Genomic DNA, 26410 nt, shown 5'->3' on the forward strand with positions numbered 1-26410 from the left:
GTAGCACACAATTTCTATATACAATTTTGTGATAAGTGTTCTATGCAATGCGTTAATGTATGTGTATACATATATATCAGTTTTGGATCTATATCTATCCATTCGTACCATGCTGTTTATTTATTTTTTTGTTTTTGTTTCTGTATTATATTCAACCTGTGATAATATATTTCTGTAAGAAGGTAGATCTATAGCCATGTATTAATCAGAAAGTAGGATACATCAGCAAAAAGCTTTCTGGTTTTGATTTGGTGACAATTCGTGTTAATTCGAGGCAGAGTGATGGAGAGGAGTTGGGGTGGGGTGGGGGTTACGTTTTGGTGTCGACAAAGCCGACTAATGAAAAAACGTTCTGGGCAATAGGTTGTCTCATCGACAAACTTCTGGTAACCTGATCCGCTTACCTTTAACACGACATATGCTGCTCCCTCGTGGAAAAAGCCGTGCTCATTTTCATCTATCTTAACCACTTTTATCTTATTCTGTAAAAAAGACAAGATATCAAGCTTTGTGCTGAGAAGGTAAAGAACTCTTTTGCTGTTTTATGCCACTCAATAGTAATCATAGGAGAAAAAACCGCCAGCATGCCTGTGTATAATGTTCCAGATGCTGAATTATCTTTTCCCCCTACTTCTACTTGTTGACCAATACGATTCACTTCACAATTGTTTCCAATCTTATGTGTCGCTTTCGAAGCTGCTTCAATATTACGAGTAAGATGTGGATGGCCATAAGTATCTCAAACACAAGCATTCTATCATCGCAAGCGAGTGCATGCTTGTTTCTTGCCTGATTAAAAATCAACACAAGTAGTTTCTTTTTTAACAAAAAGCATTACCAAATATGCAAACAGTATGCTATGGAAATGGCAAGCACATGTAATGTTAATTTGAATTGTTCAATATTTTACCGAAGGTGTGTTCTTTCATGCCTATATAAAGTTAATGGGAAATACGTTAATTTTAAACTGGTTTCAAAGTTTATATCCATTAAGAAATCTTCTCAAGACACAACAGCACAATGTCAGGCATGTCAATACACAAAAACACATGTGCAGTACAACTACAGCTGATTCATCAGATATTCAATTGTATATCTCTGTCATTACAGACCTAGTTCTCATAGAAAGAGCACACTTTAGCGCTCTGAAATCTATTTTCGTACGCTTTATCAAGTGCTGAAATCGGGTGACGAATTAAGTTATAATAAACTACTCCAACCGGGAATTCATAGCCCCACAAGAGAGTTATGAAATAGTTCTCAAGGGTTTAAGTCTTATCGTCTCTTTATTGTATCAACATGATCGCCATTGTCGCTAATCGTCCCAAACATCCTAATTAAACACTGCAATCTTGTCATCTGTGTCACTGTGAGGTTTAAATGTACAGTTGTGAAGATCCCAGGGCCTACAAAGCGTGTCACTGACCCGGATAATTCTCGTCTGTAGATCACGTTACACTTGTCCTTATACAGAACTACTGAAGCATGGGATTGTTCGCAATCAGACCTAACTATCCTTATGTAGTGTTACGGATTTTACGATTACCTCCTTGTGTGATATATTAATAGTAATAAATTCAATTATTTCTCATGACAAGAAAACATATATAATAATGTTATATAGATCGCAGCTTGTAGACGCCAAAATTGTTCACACGCATATGACATGAAATGTTTCAGGACAGCATAGCAACAGTGATATTTAAACTGTGATAAATCATTCCACAGGTCGGTGTTTTTAATTATTTACTCGCTATATACAGCGTCTGTCATGGCAGTGTATTTCACACTTGATGATCAGAAACTTAATATCTCGTATCGACCGTATATGATGCAATAGAATGGAAGACATGTTTCCTTCTCCATTAGTGATCTCTAACAATTGACGAATGTTCGTGAATCGTAAAAAGTAATTAATTCTACACAAAAGAAAAACAATGAATCCAATTACATCTGTAAAGTCACAGCCATCAAAACCAAATATCTAAATATATAGTTAAATTGTTACATAAACAGCTGCTGTTGATAACAATTTTTATCTATATCAACACCTAAATATAGAATACTGCGCTATAAAGAAGAATACTAATGACGCAACCCTATAAAGTTATACTTATGATTCTTAATGTCCAGAAATTTGATAACTTAACCTTCGATGTAGAAACATTACCTCAATTCTCCAAATACTGACTCCCATGACGTCCTTGCTGACCTCAATGAAAGCGGGATCAATGGAACGGAAGCTGGAGCTGGTTTCCCGCTCCGATCTGGCTGCTGACGTCATGGTGTGGCTCTTTGATTGCATAGTTTTCCCAGTTGACGGGCGACTCCTGGCGTAGGCACTATATACCCGTTCGCTAATGATGGTTGGACTTTTAGCATACAAACGGATGGGAGATGAACGGCCCGTAGTTCGACTGTACGGTCTGTCTCCGTGCACCTGATTTCCTGAGAAGACAGGAACACGGGGCGTCGTCCGACTTGCTGGACGGTCGCAAGTTTTCTTCTTCCCGCTCCTCGGTCGTGTCGCTGAAAAGATTAAAAAATAAAATTGAGAATAAGCGAAGATATACTTTATATCACTAGAATTGAAGAACATTTAGTTTATGATTTTGATTATTGTACAACCGACTTAGATCATCTCTACCTTGCATCATTGCTGGTTCGATTTATGTTTGTAACTACTTCGCATAAATCTGTTATGACTTTGTATGACAAAGTCGAGATCGTTGACGGCCTGTCTCTATCGTTGCTCTAACAATATTATCGTTATTGTTTGAACACAAAAACGCCTCCAAACACAGCAGAGGGCTCTAGTTGAGCCAAGTCCTAGTGCATAACTTGCGGACCTTCACCTCTTGGCAATGGGTGCCGACACATGAGAGCCGTCTTTGCGAAGGGGATATATAAACCAATTGATCTAATATACCATATATTTACAGATAATTAATAGAGCATGCTCTTTCGCATATCACATACTAATATATAAAGAGTAGATGAAATTAATTGCCTGCCTTTATGTATAAAAATCACGGTCATACTACTTTAAGAAAGCCATTTTGTAGATAAGACACGTAAAAGTTACTTCCTACTGCGTGTTCAAACGTTCACATTTTTTTCGCTGAATTCATCTATCTTTTCACAACTAATCTAACGGCAATACTCTCAGTTAACTTAAGTTAAAGAAGTGTGTAAGTGGTAATTGTTAAGTCCGAAAGCTGGTACAACAAGCTTGTAGGGAGTTCCTAAGGCATGGTGGTCTCCAGGTTCATGGTCATAGATGGCCACGGTCCCTTGGCTATAAGATTGTTAACTTCATTTTATGATTCAATTTCATGAATGCAAGTCCCTGTTTTGGAATAGACTATCTCTCTCATCAATCGGGATGTCAAAATAGTAAAGCAATAACACTTGACAATTTATCATCAAAAGTGGATACACATGAGACATCTCCACGAAGTAATGGCTGGTGAAAATCTCCTATTAGCTACGAAAACTCTTTCATCCCTTAGTATAGATATTTGATATATAAACTAAAGATAAAACAAACAACATACTTTTTGTTAGTGCCGATATTTCACCCTCAACAAGTTTTAAAATCCCTAAGACAGATCACATTCTGGAAGTAAGACTATATACACAGAGAGAGTTTCTTCAGCAGTTACTATTGATCATTATGATACAAACACATTCATGATATAAATATCTACAATATAATGTGTACTCTATACAAGATTAAAAAACAAACACAACAAGATTATATAAAAGAGGACAGCGTCTTTAAAAATGAAATTAGATATGGTAGAGCCAAGCAATGGATTAAGCTGTATCATAGTAGTTTCGTCCTTATAGGAATGGTCAGTAGTACAAACAACTGGGTACGTGGAACTTAGAATGCCTTGCTATCATCATCGATACCTTAACTTCCTGCTTGAAAGAAATATATAACGTGTCTCCGAATGAGAAATGTAGATTATTTCATACACTAATTACATGTAGTCTGGTAACTTATCTCATACCTCTGTGTTCTTTATGGAATATGTACAGAGTAGTCCAATCTCTCTGCACAAACGTAGCCTCCGTCAGTCTTCACTAATCTATCAAACCACCTAACGTGGCAATGTCTGGGGCTTTGCCATCAACAGACAGACGTAAACAATATTGAGAAATGCAAATTGTGTTTTGATTGTTGTATACATATTCATGAAGAAGACCTGTTAGTGGATGGTGCAGGTTGTGATATCATCCTTACACCACATAAGACAACTTATCATAAGAATGCCCGGGATCATACTAATGGAAGGTGGTGAGGCGAGCTTTCATGTCCGGATCGAGAGTTATTTACCGATATATCAAAAGGATATAATGGGCAAGGTCCTTGATGTTAATGTGATAGGCTATGGGACCATTTGTAAGATAAAAATCCACCCCAGTAGACGTAAGTGTAGCATGAAATCTCCTAGGTATAACCGTACTTAAATACTCGTTTATAATGCCTTTATACCATACTATGATCTGTCTCGGGGGATCTCTTATAAATCAATAACAATCATCGTATATTGTGTACAGGTATTTAAAAACGAGTGTTCAACAATCATACAATTTTCAATAAAACCCTAAAATTTGCCAATGCAGTTGCATAATTAAGAATGAAATGAGAATAAATTAAAATTGATACTAACATGTGATGCATACATTTCAAATCTATCACTTCCTCGAACATTAAGAACACAAAACTCCGTATACTTTATCTCGGTATTTTAAATAGTGTAAAATAACCACTGACAAGTTATATTCAGGCAGCTTAAGCATGCATAACCAATATATACATGTATACATCTGTCACTGTAGTACATTTCGGTGGATATCTAATTAAGCTCCTTGACAACAGTCAACAAAACAGGACTCAAAGTTTACATAAATACACCAGTGCAATATAAACGACATTGGAAAACTAAATGATGTGTTTATTCATTCCGGAAATTAGATCTACATTCGCTTCTATTCGTTACAAGTTTCACACATATAATGAAGAAAACCACACCTGGTTATCGTATTGTGGCCTTTATAACAGTAGGACGTTTTAATGAGTTATTCTAAAATACATCCCAGTTGGTTGAAAGGTATTTGATGTAAGTTATGTGGTATATTAAAGACATCGGTAAATTCCTTGTAATATCATTAATTTCAAAACACAAAACAATATATAACATATATTGATATCTCCAATATCATAGTTGACAATTAACTTTTATTGCTATAAACTTTATACCCGGGTGGTCTTTTAGTACATCACCATAAAAGCTAGTAAATGTTTTGTCACGATTTGATGCAATACTTACAACAAAAAGGGTCCAAATTACCTTTATCACTGCCTAGAAGACGGATTCTTCGATGTTCTAAAATAACTAATTTCCTTCACTAAAAACTTCCTGAAAACTCTTGGTGCTTAGGCGAAGTATACATTGTAATAGTTCCAAAGCATTAACATCACTCAGAGTATACCTTGTGTGAAAACAACGAAGTCGAGAGTGTTGTAAACAAATCAATGGTGACGTGTCATCCAGCTAATCTCTCTTCCTGTGCCAGGTGTCGACAGGTATCCTGCCAATAATGGTGGACATGCCACAGACCACACCAGGTCGTACAGCAACCAACTACTGCACAGTCTATCCCTCACAAGTACAGTGCCATTCCAATGGATAGTAAAACAGAATTAATCAAGGCTGCACAGAGAACCTTTTTCCGTTCCGGAAATGATCCCATTCAGTGCGTATTTCATTTTATAGATTGATATTGTTTGTTCGTCGTCGTTCGAGGAATGCAATCAAGGTTGACTACAATAGTGAATTCCCAAGCCTCATATAACATTGATAACCACGCCGAGCGATGTAGGAGCATGATACTGCATCGTCGACACACCTCGTTCTATTATATATGTACCTCATTACATCAAATCATGATCCAAGAACTACATATGTGATTGTTCCTCTTATACAGACCCTCACATTAACTGATTCCCGTGCATACAATTATTTCAGTTGTTGGGCACTTGACTATCATTCATTTTTGTTTAAAACGTGTTCCGCAATCAGGAGAAAGACATATATGTCTTTCAGATTATGATTTTTGACATGAGTGTTGTAAAGAGAATGCATGTCTTCCCGTCTTTGAAATTCTCTTTTCGTCACAAAGGAGAATTGCTTTATAAATAATAGGGAGATTTTTTTGTGTACATCTGCATCCTTGATGGCGTCAGATATAGTCTTGTAAATACGACAGTAATAAGTTATTCATGACGAATACAACTGGTAGACAACATTGTACAAATAGCTTGCGAGGCGGTACTCAAAAAAGCCTGCGTTAACTTGTGAATGCGTCGTCCCTCCTTGTCAGATATAGCGAACAGACCAGTTTAATCTGTTGACCTTTGTTGTCAAAGATTTAAAGATGAGTGCCGTGGTTCTCTTTTATCTCTGAATCATACATAATCTGTTGTAACTACTCTCACAAGAACAAGCAGATAATGTGTGTTTAAAGGCTTTCACATACATCAGTACACAATACATAAACTCTATTACATCAAACCACTTTGAAGATTGGGTAGTTCCGGTTATATACATTATAATCAATAAATACATTAGGCCCTGCCCATAGACTTGTGCCAGACAGTAAGAAAGGACAAATCTTTGTTCGACTAGAAACATACAAGTTCCTAACATCTGTAGCAATGGTTGGGAAATGGTCTTAAAATTAATTAAAACAAAAAATTATTTGATAGAACAAACAAAACTCTCACCAATAATCGATATTTGTTTGGACATGCTTACTGATGCATGTAGGGTTATATGAACATTTCCGCATTAAGAACATACCAACACACTTTATAGTCCTATATACTGGGCATTATCGGAGTTTTTTGTCACTCTATTATTAGTGTATAGAAAATCCAGCCATTCTATACAACAGTAAACATTTATGATATATCAATACTGCAGAAGATTGTTAACCTCTGAATCCCACATTAAATGCAAGTTATCTGTTTTTTATGCGAAAAGATAACTTCGTGTAATCGATACATGTAAAAACAGTCTTATATTTCAACTGATATTCTGTGTTCAATAACACTGTTTGGGCGTACATTTTGTGTGTTTCTAACCTTGAATGATACATTTTAAAAAGGTGCCGACGGAAATAATATGCTAGTAAATTTATTTATTCTAAATATTAAACATTAGTATGATTTTGTTTTGTGAATGTATGCTTAACAACTGAACAAAGGGTCTTGCCGACTGTGTTATCTATTTCTGTCTAACGTAATGATTTCTCCCTCAGTTAGCCAACGAGTAGAAACTTAATGATTTATCCTTCAGTTAGCCAACGACTAGAAACTAATCATTTGTCCTTCAGTTAGCCAACGACTAGAAACTAATGATTTCTCCCTCACTTAGCCAATGACTAGAAACTGAATAATTCTCCTCTAGTTAACTAACTAGAATTATAACGGTAACTCAATCCCAAATTGATATATACATCGCCAAGCAATGACTATACAGTATGCATTTGATATATGGTCGTTTGACCTCGGTCGAGATTTCTCGGTCAGTATTTGTAATTGCCTTTCCGTTGTATGGTTTATAATTCATTTAATACAGCGCTGGATGTAGTCGATTGTATTGTACACTGACATTTGAAGGATTGATAATTAGTTCCCTGTTCGAATAATACAGTAGATATTTGTAAAAGGCGCATTTTTCTTCAGGAAAATTGTTTAAAAATTATAGATCAAATAGGTCAAAAATATAGATAATTGAAACAACCATCGATAAAAATCTATTGAAGGTGCTAAAAATATTTCGTAAATTTGGATGTGACAGTCACCTATTCTGATTTTAAAGAATATTCCTTGCCGAAAAAAAAAACCTAGGTTATCACAATGCAAGGTTTATAGACAATAAAATCAGTACTCGTTTGGAATCTGAGCCCTCTTTACAATTGTGGTAAAACACAGTTTCCATAGGAATTTAACTGTTACAAAGATTTTAACACTAATGCTATTGAAATTATCACAATTATTACAAATCATTACATATATTACAAATCATTATAATTATTACAAATTATTATAATTATAACAATATTAGATGACGTTTAGACTGAGATTATTAAGATATCATTTGTGAATGAGACAAAATCCTAACATGAAAAAAGTATGGCCTGTTAAGTACTTAGTATGAAAAACCAATTAAATTTTATTTGTTTAACTCTATTAACGTAAATTTTTATTTCGAATTCAGAGAATGTATAGGGTAAATGTATCAGCATAAACAAGTAAAAACAGAACGAAAAGTCTTCAATCAAAACGAAACCTTACTGAAATGTCATCGACGAAGATTCCCTAAGACGTCAGTAGAATCCAATAGGTCTTCAGCAATCGTCCTACCCAAATGACCAAACATGTATATATGCGTGTTCCCAACAGTTCCCGCAACTGTTGACTCGGCCAACAAATCACACCCTAGTCACTTGAAGAGGTAGGGTGGGCTTTGTCTGGGGTGCCCACATCAACAATCACCTTACCCTATATGGTGACAGGAACATGAAACTTGAGTGTTTGTACATAGAGTTGACCCCGCTCACTGAGCTTTCTGTTTATAAAAACACATTAGGTATAGAAGTACCTCAAATTCATTTTAATGATACATAACCTTGTATACCAGAATAAGTAATATTTGTATTTTAAATTGTGCACTTGACTAAAATTCAATATCCATTGCACTTGTTAACCAGTTCAAAGACTGTTTATGAATACGTCTTTGTTCCCAGTGTGTGGCGTCAATTACAGCATAAACAGTATGATAGATGACCTGCCCTGCCCGGACAAGCGCTTTCGTTCCAGTTCTAACGACATGACAGAATATAAAAGTGCCCCATACTGTACGAGTGTGAAACATAACATCGGCGAATACATGCCGGTAAACGATAATTATTAAAAACTTATTCCAATGTGTTTATCGCTTCAGAATGACAACCGTTTTCTATATAAAACCTTTCCTTTGGCACTACAGTCTAACAGTAGTTATACACACATTAAAAGGAGACAAGCAAAAATATCAGTATCGTACTATAAAATCTACCAGGCCATGTATTTGATACGGCTGAGACATACAGTCATAAAAAACAATAGGAAACACCACCATATGAATTATAATCCAAGCTCAACGTAAATATAGCCTGGGCAAAATATGAACTACAGAAGGATATACACATACTCCTTTAAAAGAAAAAGGAGGATACGACCCGGCGCTCTCGAAGTCTAAGCCTCTTCTGCTTCATCAACGTCAACAGCATGTTAATCTTGGTAAAAAAAAATACCAACATGTCAACTCAATCACAATTTATGTAAGTAAGAACGTCTGTGGTTCTGTTGATGTTTATATTGTTGTCATTTGAGAACGTGACATTACTTACATGGATTGAACACGATTTAAGTGGCGGGCGTTGTCGATGAAGCAGAAAACGCTTACCCTAGCGGAACATCTGGTCTCATTCTTCCTGTAATTTTTCGGGAATCCCTGTGTAAATCTTTGTTTTGTTATTACAATTGTACTGCCATAGTTTCATCGACTTTGTTTTTTAATTTAGATATCACAATAGTCTTTGTTTAAATAACACAATAGTCTTTGTTTAAAAATCACAATAGTCTTTGTTTAAATATCACTATAGCCTTTGTTTAAATATCACTATAGTCTTTGTTTTCTTTTTCGACAAATTTGGTTTTTGCTTCGTCGCCCACTAGGTTTCCACAATTTAGGCCCTTGGCATCACTAACGAGGTATATCTGTATGATGTATGTACAGTTTAATTCATTACTTGGTTGTACCGCATCCGATTCTTTATTTATATTGATAAATGATATCCACAGCTGTGCCTATCGTATAAGCCTCAGTGAAACAAAAATCAGATATGACGTTTTTTACTTGTAGAATTCTTCTTTCGTGACAACGTAGTAACAGGATTTCTTTATAATTAAGTGTAACTTAGAATAGACAGAAGTCAAGGTTGAGGAAAAGAAAATATGAAGTGGGAATAAGATCAAAGTACACCACTAATCACCTATATAATCTTCTAGGGGCTATTATAAGAGAGGAGATAAAATCGTCCTTACTTAAAAGATGAATGTTAAAGTGTTTTTTCAGGGAACCAGAGAGGTCATGTTTCTACTGCTCGTTACCTTGCATTTAAAATTGCTTTGATTTGACAAGAAAGTGGGTATTTAAGAACTCAAATACAATATCTTACAGTCATTTTGTAACACAAGCCTTACAATCTCAGCTTAATATCCGCCTCACAAGTAACTGTGGACATAATGTGTGATTTTTTTTTCATGAAATATGGTAAGTGAATCAGTTCGCAATACACATATGCTTATTTTTTTTAAAAGTAATCAACCACAGGTACGCTTTAATCCAAATCTGAAATTTCCAGACGTCTATTGGTTGTAACGTGTAGTGTCCCTCCGTTATCAGGTGTTCAGATGTATAGGAACACCGGGGCCTGTAGCAATGAGTCAGGAGGAGATGGATTGTATAGTATGATATAGCCACTATTCAGAGTAAACTATACAAGTCTTCATCCCCAGACAGGATCCTTTGGATAGATATGCTTAGGAAATAAACCATCTTCTGTCAGTTGACTGGCTGATGACGTCACGTACATGACAGCGAGATTCTGAAGTAGGTAAACATAGCAAGGGGTATCTATATAGTAAGCATGCTACTATATACACTGTTTGATTAAAAATTGAAATCACTCCTAGGGAGAAGGTTTGAAGAGGTTCAACAAACAGACAATATTTGTTTTGTATTCATAGCACAAACATTAACACGAAGTTAAACTCTTTACGACATAGGTCTGAAGATAGAAACCAGCTACCTTTATCAAACTCGTATGTGTATTGGGAGGGGGTAAAAATAATGTCGCCCTTTAACCCTAGAGAGCAGTACTTTTGACATTGTCTATATCGCCAACTTCTTTAATCTGAATGGAATTTTTATATATGTCGTCCCGCTAGTCGATGAGATTTTAAATAGTTTTATACTGTTTTTAGCACCCCCTGTTGATTGATATCGATACAGGTATTAATAGCATTAACTTGTATGTGTCAATAAAAACGCGGAATCCGATATTGAAATCAAACAGGCCAATACAGACGAAAAAGATCAACTGTTAGAGGACGATGCATGGCAACGACCTTTAGTGGTATCCAATTCAGTCAGTGAAAACAAAATACAGCTGTTGTTGTCATACATAGTACTACAGTATAGCAATACAAACATCAATTACATTTCTCTTTATGCTTCGATTCTATAAAGTTCTCTTTTAGAAATTGTAAATGTATTAAGAACCATAAAAACATTTTTGGTCCACAATTGTACATTTATATATACAGGTGTTAAACTGTAAAGTGTAAAAGTTGTTCACTTGCTGGTATTAGTAATTTAAATTCAGTAAATCAGAAATTAATATACATTTAACTTTTTGAAAGTAAAGAGAGGTTAATTAAATAGTACGACAATAGCATTAATAGTACACTTCACCTATACACGTCAACTCGATGTAATCAATACTTGAAAATACACTTTATAATACAACTATTTTCTCAGAGAAAAATACAAGAGTTGATCAAATGTTAGTACCGATGTGTCATTAAAATCTTATTTCAAGTTAAAATTTCATTCAATAAAGGCAAGATATGAATTTAAATTCTAAAACGTTAAGTATTGAAATTGAAAAAAAAAATCATTACTGCTTGAATTACTCTCGGTGGTCAATTATTTCATCCAATAAAAAATAATTTGGCATTCGCAACTATTCAAGTAGGATCATAAGCTAATTCATATATATTCCTTTCTAGCCAGTCGGTTTCGTCGAACGATATTTTATATTATCATTGCAATGTATATTTCCTGGACCTAAGTCTACATATTTATTCTAATATGCAAAAGCAGATACTCTTATTTTTTTGTAATTTGTCGCGATAAACAAAAATTATTCTTGACCACGTTTACATTTTTTGAAATTGTTATTGCTCCAATCCATATTCGCATATATATTTTCAGGAAGTAAAAAAACCGATATTTCATATATCAAACACCGACATTATTGCCACGCAAAAACGACCAAACAAAAAAGCAAAAGAGACAGAATTATAATCCCGACCAAAATTCAATAAAACTTCGGCAAAATATGATCAAAAGAAAGGTGTCAATGGAGACTGGGATGATATGACCACGTGTTCCTGAAGAGCAACCGTCTTATGTTTCATCGACGACACTAGAACGAGCAGGATGGATGGATAAGCAGGAGACAACCAATTACATTACGTACACTAATACAGAGTAATCGCCTTACTTTATACACAAAACAATGATAAAAATGTGGATGCTCTGAAGCCACCTACCTGCGGTAGAAGTACTGCTACTATATCCATGTCCGTACATCTCTAAAGGTGTCTATATGGTAATAAATATGGCCCGCGTGTTGACGACTACTTGCGGTACCAACACCGATATAACGGGATTATAGCAGGTTGAATGTTTACGTTGGAGAGCTAAAACCTATTGATAGTGGTCACTCTTGGTCAGTAGAGTTGATTAGCTTGAAGATCAGGTAGTAATCGGGGATTTGGTTTATGTGTATTTCCTACGCCTCCTTAATCACAGGTACTACTGTCCAGTCGTAGTGAAGTGACCAAGAATGCTCATTTACAATACACTGTGTAGAACAGGACTACCTTCACAAAACGGGCGTTACGAATTAAAAGACCTGCCCTTTCACCAAGCACTCCCTTGCTAAATGTCACTGATATCCTTACCCCAAACATCTCTTTACTTAAATTATTTCACCCTTTTAAGGTACAAGTGTGACGACATTGTGGTCACGTAACCTTTACTGATTATATTTATATATGTTCCTTTAGAAATAACACCTAGATCTTTCTTGACAAATTACTTGAAAAGTAAGTGTACTCTACAGTGAAAACAAATTTTAATCACCATTTAGGTTAGTAGAAACGTATTTTTCCAATGAACATAAATTCGAGAACAATGTCGTTGATTGTTACATCGAATTTGTGACTGTCATATATACAGATCGAAACTCTGTAAGAAAATGGTCATGAAGGACAGGGGAAGAGCCAGAAAGGAAGCTGTACTATAACCGGAACCGAAAAACAGAGCCCTGGTGGAAACGGCCTCTGCAACAAGTACTATCGAACAAGTATAATGCTAACGATGGAAGAAGGATGGTGAAAGTTTTCAACATTATAGACAAATACACTGACATAAAATTCGTTAAAATAACAATTTAACACGTAGACCCTTAAGAAAGGGATAATTAAAACGAAGACCGCGTTTTCGAGAAAGGTTGACGTCTTCAACTCCATCTGCACCACCTGTCGAGCAAATATCCGTCAATACCAGAAATGAGAACAAGGTATACAACGAGGGAATCACAGGATAAACTAACGAGCATCAAATGATAGATTATTTCTCAATGAGATCATTATGGCGACATATGAAACTCCACCATAATTTTCATCGAATGGATACAAGCTTTACAACAACGAAACAACCACGCAATCAATAATATATATTGTTATTGAACAAACCTTCATATTCATGTTTCTATTACCAAGATATGTCCTTAATGCAATCAGATGTTCAAATTTTGTCCAAACTTTCGACCAATCAGAAAACCTTTATTTAGAGGCCATTCTCATCTCGATGCGGTGAATATAAGAAATAAATGTCAAAGACGAAAAGATAATAGCCAATTTGCAGCCAGAAAACTGCAGTCATCTTGCGAAATCAGAATGTATGATCATAAAAATCTACATTATAAGGATGAGACCAGTTCTTTTGTATGAGTATAGTTTACTCTATATTGTTCGAGAACCAATTTACGTTGCACGTTTCTGAAGAACTATCTTTTATCTTTGTGAAAGTTCTTGAAAGAATTAATAATGATGCAACTTCCATCGGGTGGAAAAGACACACAATTTAAAAGCACCATTTGATACAAATTAGTAAGTGTATAGCCAAACCATGCATTAAAATGAATCAAGCATTAAAATACATCATGCATGTGTTACATGCCTTAATTTTGAATCCTCCGATGCGACTGGGGAAAATCTAAAAGAAAAATCTATTACACACATTCATTAGGTCGTACACGGCGACAATGGTCGTAACACATGACCTAACACTCATATGTATTCATTACCAAGGCCCCTGGAGACTCTCGCTCCTAGAATGCAGACTTTGTATCGAGATATATCATCGATCTCGTCACTTTAAACATGGTGTATTGACATATTGTCGCATGTTGTTTATGCTGGTATCGACAGGACAACAAAGCCATGCACAACATGTAGCGCTACTTGTAAGAATGAAACCTTCGAGGCATTTAAACATGTCGAGACATGGCTTTCTTTTCTACCATTATTCATTTTGGAGACTGATCTATATGATAACAATGTTCACCATCGGTTACATGTCATAATATTTCCGTATAATAGATATGAAAATATTTGTATATGTTTATCCAGTAATAATGATAATGCTTATATTTATTCAATATCACGTAGACAGTTACACACACTTTGACTTTACATAACAATTTGTACTGTGATTGATGGGAGAGATAGACAGTTTGGAAACAACTTTAACATTATAAATAACATTTCGGTATTAGCAACAAAAACAACCTGATATAACATATATTTAATTGGTACCTATAATAGTCTTTATGCCAGATTGAATAACTGAAGCAAAAGTCTTATACAAATAGATACAAACACTTTCCGTTTCATTAAACACTTTTTGTCTTAATCATAACGCACTGTCTGAATCTTAAGGCATTTTATCTTGATATGAACATGCCTTATCTTCAAGTTAACGTATTTTCTTAATCTTAACATACTTGTATATGTACATTATCTTAACCATACAAACCTGTTTGTGAGAACAGTTCCAGGTATACAACAATAGATACAGACACTTTCCGTTTCATTAAACAGAAATTAGAAAAGGAAATTAGGAAAACAGTCCAATTGTAAAACGTACGCCAGATGACAATAGGTATTGTGTAGTGTCAAGGAAATCATATAAATATAAACAAAACATGTATATTCTGTTCCTTAGTCCCTGAAGAGCATCAAATAGATATTAAATCAATCCTTGTTTCCTTTTCTGTGTTGAGATATTTGATGTGTTCTGTCCTGATAAGTTGTAATGGTGTGACTCTTAAATAATACAATCGTTTACATTGTTGTATGTTTTGATTGCACATGCTGGCATTGTTTTTGCTGTAACAGGACAAATATCTTATTTTATATATATTGCTGTTGTGGTTCATGTATATTTTATCTAGCGTTACTGTACGCTCTACTAAAATTGCATTTTGCCTCTCGTGTAACATCCGTGTATATTGTATTCCGTTTAGTTAGCGTTACTTATATCTAGTGTCACAAAGTACAAATGATATGGTGAGGTCTTAGTTTCTTAAGTCAATATAACCAAAGGATTTTAGTTCTAGACACAATGAACACGCGAACGTGGATTACTGCTTAATCTGGCCAAAATGGGCTTATGATCAACAATTCAACACTGACCGGGAAAAAAGAAATCAAAATTGACTGGTAGAAAGCATATTTGTGAAACCAACTCAATACACACACACTGTGTCCAAGCCAAAAACAGTGAGAGCGTCCTCATTAGACACATCAACAATTACAATTTGTCCTACTCAGATAAAAAAAACACCAAGTTCTTCACATAGACACACTGATCTAATCATAAAAAACTAGGCGTCATAAGCAGAAATGGTATTGCTTACCACAGGGTGTCCTAATAAGAGACTGTCCTTACTATACAACCTCAGTGTGTCCTAATAAGAAGCTGTCCTATTCATACATCTACAGGATCTCCTAAAAAGAAGCTTTCCTAACCAGACAAGCACAGGGTCTCCTAATAAGAAGCTGTCCTATTCATACAACCACAGGGTGTCTTAATAAGAAGCTTTCCTAACCAGACAACTACAGGGACTCCTAATACGACGTCCTAACCAGACAACTACAGGGTCTCCTAATACGACGTACTAACCAGACAACTACAGGGTCTCCTAATACGACGTCCTAACCAGACAACTACAGGGTCTCCTAATACGACGTCCTAACCATACAACCACAGGATCTCCTAAAAAGAAGCTTTCCTAACCAGACAAGCACAGGGTCTCCTAATAAGAAGCTGTCCTATTCATACAACCACATGTTGTCTTAATAAGAAGCTTTCCTAACCAGACAACTACAGGGTCTCCTAATACGACGTCCTAACCAGACAACTACAGGGTCTCCTAATACGACGTACTAACCAGACAACTACAGGGTCTCCTGATACGACGTCCTAACCAGACAACTACAGGGTGTCCTAATACGACGTCCTAACCAGACAACCACAGTGTCTCCTAATAAGAGACTGTCCTTACCATACAACCACAGAGTGTCCTAATAAGAAGCTGTCCTAACCAGACAACCACAGTGTCTCCTAATAAGAAGATGTCCTAACCATACAACTACAGGGTGTGTGTCCTAATAAGAAACTGTCCAAACGAAACAAGGACAGAATATCCTGATTAGAAACTGCGTCCTTACCACACAAACAGAGTGTGTTCTAATAAGATACTGTGTTGTTGTCATATAAACAAGGAACGTCCAATTTAGTCCTAATGAGAACAATTGTCCTACTCATACAAATACAGGATGTCTTTATAAGACACTTTGTCATCACCATACAAACACATCACATCCTGATCACAAATATACCCGTATAAAATTTACTGTGTCCTACATATATAATATACGGCACTGCTTTAGAATGTTGTGTCCTACTTAAACAAAAACAAACTTAGTTCTAATAAAGAAACAGTGACCTAAACATACAAACGTACAGTATCTTACCCTGTACACTATTTCTTAATCTTAACTGGTTTCGTCTTAATCTTTACTCACTTTGTGTTTATCTCTACAATTTTTGTCTTAATCATAACATACTGTCTGGATTTTAACTCATTTCGTCTTCATCATAACACTCTGTCTGAATCTTCACGCACTTTATCTTAATATGCACACGCCTTATCTTCATATTAACGTATTGTCTTAATCTTAACATACATGTATATGTACATTATCTTAACCATACAAACCTGTTTGTGAGAACAGTTCCAAAGTATTATATATGGTAAAAATAGACTTACTTGTGATATGTCCATTCTGGGACACTTTGATCACAACGAAATCCTCCATTATTACTCTGTTCATGGAATTATTCGTTATTCCTTCACTTCCTCGAATCATATTAACTCGCATATACTCATCACACTTTAATTCATCACATCGCCGTCCACCAGTATCCGACAAAAGGCGAAAAAAGCGTTCATTTCACGCCGTGACAGTTTGACGTACGGTGTAAAGCTTTAAACATCGATCCTGTCCAGAACCGTGTTATATTTCATACCTGGACTAAATATAAACAGGTAAATCTATGGAAAATGAATATTACACTTCAAACACATATATACCGCTCCTGGTTAACGTTATCGATCACTCGACCAATACATCAATTATATAGAAATATACACTAGACGATTAGCACATAATGGCTAGTCCGAAGCCCACAAAGGAAAGGCCATTAAAAGTTACGTTGGTATCCTTGAAGGGACGAAGATCCCCGGTACAAGGGTAGTGTAGTTGTAAACAGAACACGTTTACAGGTGTATTACCTTACTCACATACCTAGATACTAGAGCATTATAAGCGTCTATACCGTAAAATAACAAGACATATTTCAATGAAAGAAAAATAATGATTGGTAAGAACCGATCAGATAAACGCAATATCACTCATGCGAAAGACGTTTCCGAACTACCTGATCGATTCCGGTTCAACCGTAGAGGCGAGTATACGTCGAGACGTTGCCTTGGCGGAGCAGATCAAGTGTCGGGATCAATTGAACACGTGATCCCCCGAGACTAGGACCGGTCAATAATATCATGTAATGTTCGCTATAAGTCAATGAGTTCAACACAACTCAGCACTCTTATTCATATCAATAATGTTCTTACAGAGACATTGTCTGAAGTTCCAAGGTCAACTTTCGGACTTTAAAAATATATGTTTGCTCGATACTGTCAGTGTTCCAGCGGCACTAGGCAGTGGGAGTGCTGCTAATACGCCTAATGTTTGTTAATAAGGGGGAGTTGTTGTGTGAATTATATATGAGTTAGACACTTCCACCCAAACATTGCCCGAAAGGTTACAAACCTGGCTACCCCGGTATGCTGTATATCTAACCCTCGTTAAAGCCATTACCTACAGACATCTGTATGTAATAACAGACCATGCCTTGTTACACCGATAACACAGAACAATATATATACCCTACTTAATTACGGTAAAAACAGTATACTGAATGTTTTAAGTTCATTCACGTTAGAAAATGAGTATCCAGATGTGACGATATTGCTGTGATTGTAATACTATTGTAAGTATGTAAGTATTTTGTGTTTGAGACCAACAGAGCGGATAGACAGACACATAGAAAGTCTAGCACTAAGTATGAAGATTGGTTTTAATTAAAATCCGGCTACACAACGCCTTATTGAAATTCAAGTACCAAGTGTAAACATGCGCCATTATTCATGGTTTTCAGCGTGGAAGCACAATAGGGTTTTAAAGTCATAAAGACGTTGCTGATTTTCGTGTTAAAAAATATAAGTGTGACACATCACACAAGGTTGACACGTTCATATCAGTGTAAAATTATATTTTCAAATTAAAATTTTCAACCAAATCACAACATAAATTGAATAGAGATATATTTCCCAAACTCATTAGAATAACTACTGATATTGTGTAGTCTCAATGGTTGAGGCATAAGATCTATAGAGTACTCCGCCTGTTTCTCAATTACATTCGTCACAGGAATCATTTTAAATAATTTTAAGAGTTGGGCATTTCGGGCAAGATTACCTACATGCAGCTCAATTAAAGAAATTGTTTTCTATTCATACATTGACATGCCATTAGATTAAATGTCTCAGTTGGCAATGAACACTTATTCAGTGACAGTTGCTGTCGCAACTCCATGATGGTGTCAAACTTTAATTGGTTCAGGAGGATCTTCTTAGATTTGGTCGAGCAGTTGCTGTTTCCATTGGCACATCACTTGTGAGTTCAAGGAGATATCGATTCCATTGAAAGTGTTGACTCGGTCGAAGAGTTGCTGTCTCGAATGACAATGTTTGTTTGATCAAGATATTTTTTACATTTTTTTTTTTTTTTCAATTTTTCATTAAGTGACCTTACATTTTAAATTCTGATTGGACACTGTACCTGCCTAAATCAACAAATTACTGTTAGATCTTAAGTCGAAGACTTTTCCAACATCATGGAGTCTGAACAACAATGGGTACTAATGTCCTTTATTTCATACAGCAACTACGAAAAAAGCTGACATTTGCCACAAATATGATGATTGGTGGAGAAGCAATAATACTTATTGCCGAAGCCAGTCATCAAATAAGCACTGACGAAAAAAGAGAGATTGCATAAAATTCCCGATATTTGATTGGTCGACAAGAATTGATGAATCTATTGCTGATGATTTGATTCGTCGACTTGCTTTCTCCATTAATATTGGAATGACCAATGAGAACTGTCAACACATTAGGCTTCATCAATAGAAATGCTAAAAGGATAAAAAGGTTTAAGAGAAAATTAAGTTTTAAATAATTGCATCCGATTCCCCATGGAGAAGACATGAAAAGAAAAACAAGTTATAACCAGTCATATTTCTTGGATCAATATAATGAAATGGTTCATCTCTAAAATATGTAGTCTAATCAAGATTTGCGTGTCTCACGACGGCCTTGGAGAACTGTACGAAACTAACATGTATGAAACCATTATGTAATTAATCCGGTATTTACATTAAAGAACATTGTCAAAACGACAATTGGCATGAAAGATATTTGCTGATTTGCTTGCAAGTTTTCCAATTAATTGGTATTGTAAAGGAATTTAATGTACATGTGTATTTAAAATAAATATCTGTCTTCATTGTATCTTATACGATTCATCATGTGAGATGTGCTTAAATCGGAATGCCATTCGAAAGCTATAACTTGATGAAAATTTACATCTGGACATTTGAGAGGTACATTTCTGCATGCATGCTCACACATAAAGTTTATACAGGGCCTAGATGGCCCTGTAAGTAGTATATTACCTTACTAGACAAACATTCTATCGGGGACTAAACCAAGAATTATCTTACAGCACAACACTGATGTAGGTAATTTGCTGAAATGCTTCATCGACACCTGCATGCAATTTATTCGCCGTTACGGTAAGTACCTTGGCAGGCAAATAAAATCATTATTCATGTCAACGTCCTCGTATCAATAACTTCAGCAACAAAACAAACAAACAAAAAACCACAAACAAACACACACAAAAACAAAAGAAAGAAAAATGAACAGAAAAACTGAATGTAAATGAAGTACATTCATGTACTTCGTAATTACATCTATCCAAAGTAATTTATTATTTATGAACTATTTACGTAAAATCTGTTTGCCACTTTCGAATATAATCACGAGTGATATTGGTGATGTAGAGTGGAACAATATTATAAGCTATGGAAACACTGTCACTGACAGGCGCTTAGATATTCAACAACAGAGATATGATGTTTTAATTTAAACGAAGTCCATTCACTTTCATAGATCGTTTTAAATATACTTTCCAGCAGTTTGAAAAGATATACCAAGATGTCGTCGGGATATTGGATATTATATAGAAATTAAAAAGATATTAAATTGGCATTTTAAATAATTTACAGGTGTGTGGGTGTTGTTCGTTATAGCTACATCTAAAATTTAAAGTCCCGGTGTTACGATCCAAGCCTAATGCGATCGATATTTAAGTACTGGCCTTTTCGTTGTAAATCCAATTTATCCTATAATATTAAACTTGACAGTAAAGGCCTTGCATGTTTTCACTCTGGCCTAAGTCAGGTAAGACGAATCCAGGTAAACAGCGCACATGACAGGTACATACAGGCGGGTGTGATACATTGTAAAGGTGTACCAATGATGGATTATAGAGTTTAGTGTCAGAAAATGGTCCGAGCATTTTATTTTTGTCATTACATTGTGGTACAAATAATGCGTATCCAAGCTAGTTCAAAAGAATGACTTGATGAATAGTCAGTACTCACACTCAATCTACCCCAACATATAGATCATAAGAAAGGCCTTTCTGTGATGTCCAATATCAAATGAAGCGAACTAATCATATATTGGTTCCTATTAATGCACATGAACGGCATCGAAATCGGACCTCGTTTGTGTCACTGACGAACGAACAATGAATTTAGAGTCTTGAAGCAGGTGCATGCACTTCATAGTAATATTACAACCTAGTCACAATTCACCTACAGAACCTAGATTCATACAAAATATTGAAAATCAGACTTCGGTTTTTTATAATAACCTGAAAGAGTTTCTGAAACAGGATTAAAGAAAATTAACCGCCAAGGACCAAACCCATAAAGATACTGTATTATACCACTAAGGTTATGTAGCTAAATTTCAGTTCTTACCCGTGGCATACGACACGGTCTTGATTTTTGCCTATGTACTTAAGCATTACAATTATTGACGCTTGTCGTGAAAGCTCGAAAGTCGACCGACACTGATAAGTCTATGCCATCCTTCCTACGCCATGCACCTTAATGATTCGTCATTATAATAATGCTCTCTGTTTAGTTAAACCTGTGTACGCTATAGCAGCTCCTCCTGGGTTGGACAGATCTAAAATCTCAGAGGTACATAAATCTCGTACTTCATCGTGACTTCGAATCGAATCTTGCATTTCCAACTTTTGTCGCAACAACAACATACGAATGTTAACATTCATTATCTTTCTATTCCTCTTAATACACAAAATATGAATTTTTAATTATACCGAATATTTTGGAGTGCGTTTTTTCTCGACCACTGTTCGTCTAGCTTGTCTGATGTTACCTATGCTACACAATGTGGCCTGGGTCGGTATGTATGTTTCCGATAGAGATATAACAGCAGATTATACAACACTGACAAGAATACATAATATACCTGGAACCAAATTGTATTTTCCTCAACTGTCATCTCCAAGTATTCAGTTTGTTTGGAACAAACATATATCAAATTCTTTACGTCCGAGTCAGGTACCGGATATACATGTCCTTAACGTTATATGACAAGACTTTATATCTTTACATCAAAAGTGTATAACAATACATTTTTTACTACGTGACATGAGAAGTAGTTGGCAGCCTTACGTAAGGTGTCGCCAATTGTATGTGTAACGGTGTTTGATCAAAGATAGGCCTAGATAATATATCTGATATATAGAAATGTAAGTATTGTAATCAGAGATTTAATCTTATGAAAAATGCTCAAATGGCGTTGCTCTCCGATAAATTTACCTTACTGACAGCTCGAGCAAATATTTACAATAGCGTTTGCACAATGGTTTTGTGATATTGTGAGTGACTTTTAAGAGATCACAAAGCAGCCATAAGTCGATTAATGTATTCTTTGTCAATCACTACACACACATAATATCATTTATCTCTTGAACAAGGAGTGAAAATCATTTTCCCAAGGAAAAATGTATGAGTTGGTTTCTTTGTTACTGATCCTGTTAACTTATACCGCGTTTATTACTTAATATAAAGAACATTAATTAAGAATAAGCATATACATGTATATACACTGCACTTATACGAAAACAGAATATTGATGGAAGATTGCTATGTTGATACAGAAATTTAAATATCATTTTTTTAAATTAAAGTTTAAAACAATCCTACCTGTAGATGGACAGAAATGTGCTTCCCTCTTAGCCATGTCTGAGGTCCGATGTCCTGATGTCAGACTAGACACCGACATTTTAAAATCTCCCGTAATCCGTTCTATCGTCTGTATCACTAATATAACGCCGAATATTGAGATGTGTCCCCTGCAATTGTACAGGTATATACTAGTAGTTATATATAAATCTCGTCAGCTATACCGACACCTAACACCAGTGTGGGGCTGTCGCGGACCAGTGAGGTGGCCATCTTATCGCTACATCTATACGTACCGTGATATCAAATATAATACCACGGGTAGGTTACACACACATATATATACAAACGTACGATACCCATGTCCTACCATGACTAAGTATTACATAGTGTCTTTATCATGGTCAAGTAAAGATGTTCAACGATCATCCTATCAAATGTCTTTATCTAACAGATAATACAGGTCGTCTATATTACCTTTCCATCCGAACCTTTGATATAAGAATTTACAGGGAAGATGATTGACACATATGGATTTTTGCCATGCCGGCTGGGTGTCTTGGGTCAACATTTTAATAAAACAGCGATATTACAATTGATGCTATCTACGGTATATACGGTAAGTAACAAGCAGAACACAAAGGTATTTAACAACAAAAAGGACAAAATTACCAAATGCTTCGTAATAAAATATTTCTTTGAAAAACATTTAAAAGAAGTTTGTTGAATGTATTACAATTTTATCTTTCTGTGGCATTATCTTTCCTTTTTGGGTTTGTAAAACACTGTTTGATAAGCGTGATGATTTCAATTTCCCTTCCGTGAATTTTGCATTTCTGGATAGCAAAACCCTGCATCCCCAACGGTTAGCATATCGCAGTTGATTCGATATTGAAGGGCTTGTTCCCAATTTTACTATTTTAGTGCAAGATATCGTCAACTGACAGACAAAATAATAACACTGGAATTCAAAAAATGGATGTTGATGAAAAATAACGGGGAATTTCAACGGCGTCTAAATGATCTCATTGAAAACATTATTTTTCTTTGTGCGATATGAAGCTGGATGAGTTTGATGTTAGTTTGCCTGTTGGTTCCGTTGTTGTAAACCTTGTTCTAACTTGAGACCTTGATATTACTTACTTGGATTGACCAATTTTCACATGGCAGGTGTAGTCGGTTAAGCAAAAGACGCTCAACTTACGGAACACCTGGTCTTCCTCTCCTTTTACTTTTTCGTTAGTCTCGGTGTAAATCTTTCTTTTGTTCATTTTTGTTCTAGGTTTATTTAATTTTAATTCAGATCATCATGATGTTCACACGTCGGTATTTTCATGTTGTTCTTGACGCCTTACTTTCAGCTTGTTTTATTTGCATTATGAAGGACAACTATATATAGGGAAAGTGTTCAACTTGCTTTTAACTTGTTGTAATTCATAATTCTCTATAATGACATCATTTTCAAATTCAATCCTGTTATAAGGAGATGGCGCCTTTTTTTTAACATTTCGGTGCAATTGGCAGTTTATGAGATAATCCAACTTTGGTAAGGTTACGTCATAGCAATGCCCTATAATAGTTATAACGGTAAGTAATACCTGTTTCTGAGTATTTCTCCAAACGAGTTACATTTGATTCAATCTGTGTTCACTGTCATAACCAGGCAAATAAATGTCGTTTACGTGTCTCTGGCGCACGTCTTGAAGCGGGTAGCGGTAAAGACAGAGAGCGTAATGTGGCTGGACTGAGTGTCTGGCAACATTGTCTTTGTGGCATTGCCTTATAAGGTAGGAAGTGATCGATACCAATTAGTATTCTGGAGGTTCGGTGTTGTAAACCTGGTTATCATTTTGAAACATGACATTACTTACTTGGATTGACAAAGCTTTATAAGGCGGGTGTTGTCTACGAAGCAAAAAGCGCTTACCCTTCGGGAACACCTGGTCTTATCATTTCCAACTTTTCCAAAAGCCACCTTGTCAATATTTACATGATTCATGTTTTCACCATGTTTCATTCATTTTGAATTTCATTGAAAAATTTGTTAACACCTCATATTTTCCTATTGTTTCAGGGACACCACACTTCAACGGCGCATCGTAAGTAAACCGAAGCCTTGGCTAAAACTTAGAAAGCAGATCAACTGGTCTCATTCGCTCTTCTGTTTTACAAATTATTGAATTGTGAGATAAGTGCATCTATCCTTCTATTTTTTCAGATTTCTTCGCCTCATATGCTTAAAAGTTTTGGCCCCTAGCATTACTGGCTAGTCCTGTCAAAACCACTACTCACTTCGCTGTCGTTCAAAAAATCTAAACATCGCTTTGAATATCTTTGTCGGAACGTTTTAGTTCAAACTTGTTAAGACTATCCGTTTGAACAACATTGATAGTCCACCGTTCAATCTGTTTAATACATAGTATTATGATAAGTTTCTCTTTTACTCGGAAGTAGGCTCAAATATTAATATACATGTATTGGATCGCTGTTAGCCCAGCAGTTAAATATTGTTCATTACTAGATACTGAAAATAATTTATTTTGGCTTGTGATTAATCTAACGAAATTATCTAAACTATTTCATTTTAAACCAAATAACTCCATTTTAATGTGCAATAAAGTAAAAAACAATATATTTATGATCTTGATATAATTAGCATTATATGACGAAACTTTCGGCACCATGTCAACGTAAAGTCAGCGTAAAATCAGTGATAGAACTGGCAAGGAGATAGAACGAAACGAAAGAAAGAAGATGGTGACGAATTGATGCTGTATAATATAGGTTGTCGCTTCAAAGGGAGATAACCGCTGCGTGTTGTAAATTATTAAATATATTTGTTCATATCGAGTTTAGCATACTTCCTTGTTTTAGCGGTGAGAACACGAGAAAACGTGATGTTGTCAGGTACAGATGTATCTTATTACTAAATAGTAGTCATGGCTACACGTACACAAAGTGTTAATCACGTACCCTTTCCTTATAAAGATAAACAATTATAGCACACATACAACAGATTAAAAAAATAAAAAATAAATAAAATATAATTCTTCCGAAGGATCGCGTTGACTTATTACGGTTGTCAATATCAAATGGTCACGGATATATAGATGTACAGAGATACTGTCAATTGTCCACATACTTACATACGATAATCAATTGTTCTGTATACGATAGAAATAATACACACACCCAGTATCTGAAATGATTCTTGAATCATCGTCATTACATAAATATTAATAACTGACATCCATGAAATGTCCTAATATTCAATGAAACAGTATCATTCAATACGTCTATGAAAAAGTAGAGTTTTACTCTATGGCCTATCAATTATGTATAGTGTAAGTGGGAGAAAACAAACAAACATCAAACAAGCAAAACAACAAACAAAAAAGATCTCACAGTATATGATGGGTCGACTTAAAAGTTCTACGTCAAATCACATC

The 26410-nt window shown here is 35.4% G+C and overlaps 1 protein-coding gene across 1 annotated transcript in view; it reads right to left on the bottom strand.

Moving 5' to 3' along the window:
* LOC132543296 (advillin-like) overlaps positions 1-17416 on the bottom strand; it is a 28493-nt gene extending 11077 nt beyond the window's left edge. Inside the window, exons 1-3 of the mRNA XM_060206785.1 lie at positions 17317-17416; positions 2171-2529; positions 405-482 (exon numbers count right to left, since the gene is read on the bottom strand). Coding sequence (XP_060062768.1) covers positions 405-482; positions 2171-2529; positions 17317-17416 — 537 coding nt within the window. The remainder of the gene's footprint in view (positions 1-404; positions 483-2170; positions 2530-17316) is intronic.
* Between the last annotated feature and the right edge of the window lie 8994 nt (positions 17417-26410).

Source organism: Ylistrum balloti, unplaced genomic scaffold, assembly GCF_031769215.1.
Source record: "Ylistrum balloti isolate Yb309-2 unplaced genomic scaffold, AGI_CSIRO_Ybal_v1 Utg369752, whole genome shotgun sequence".
In the NCBI taxonomy this organism is placed as follows: Eukaryota; Metazoa; Mollusca; class Bivalvia; order Pectinida; family Pectinidae; genus Ylistrum; species Ylistrum balloti.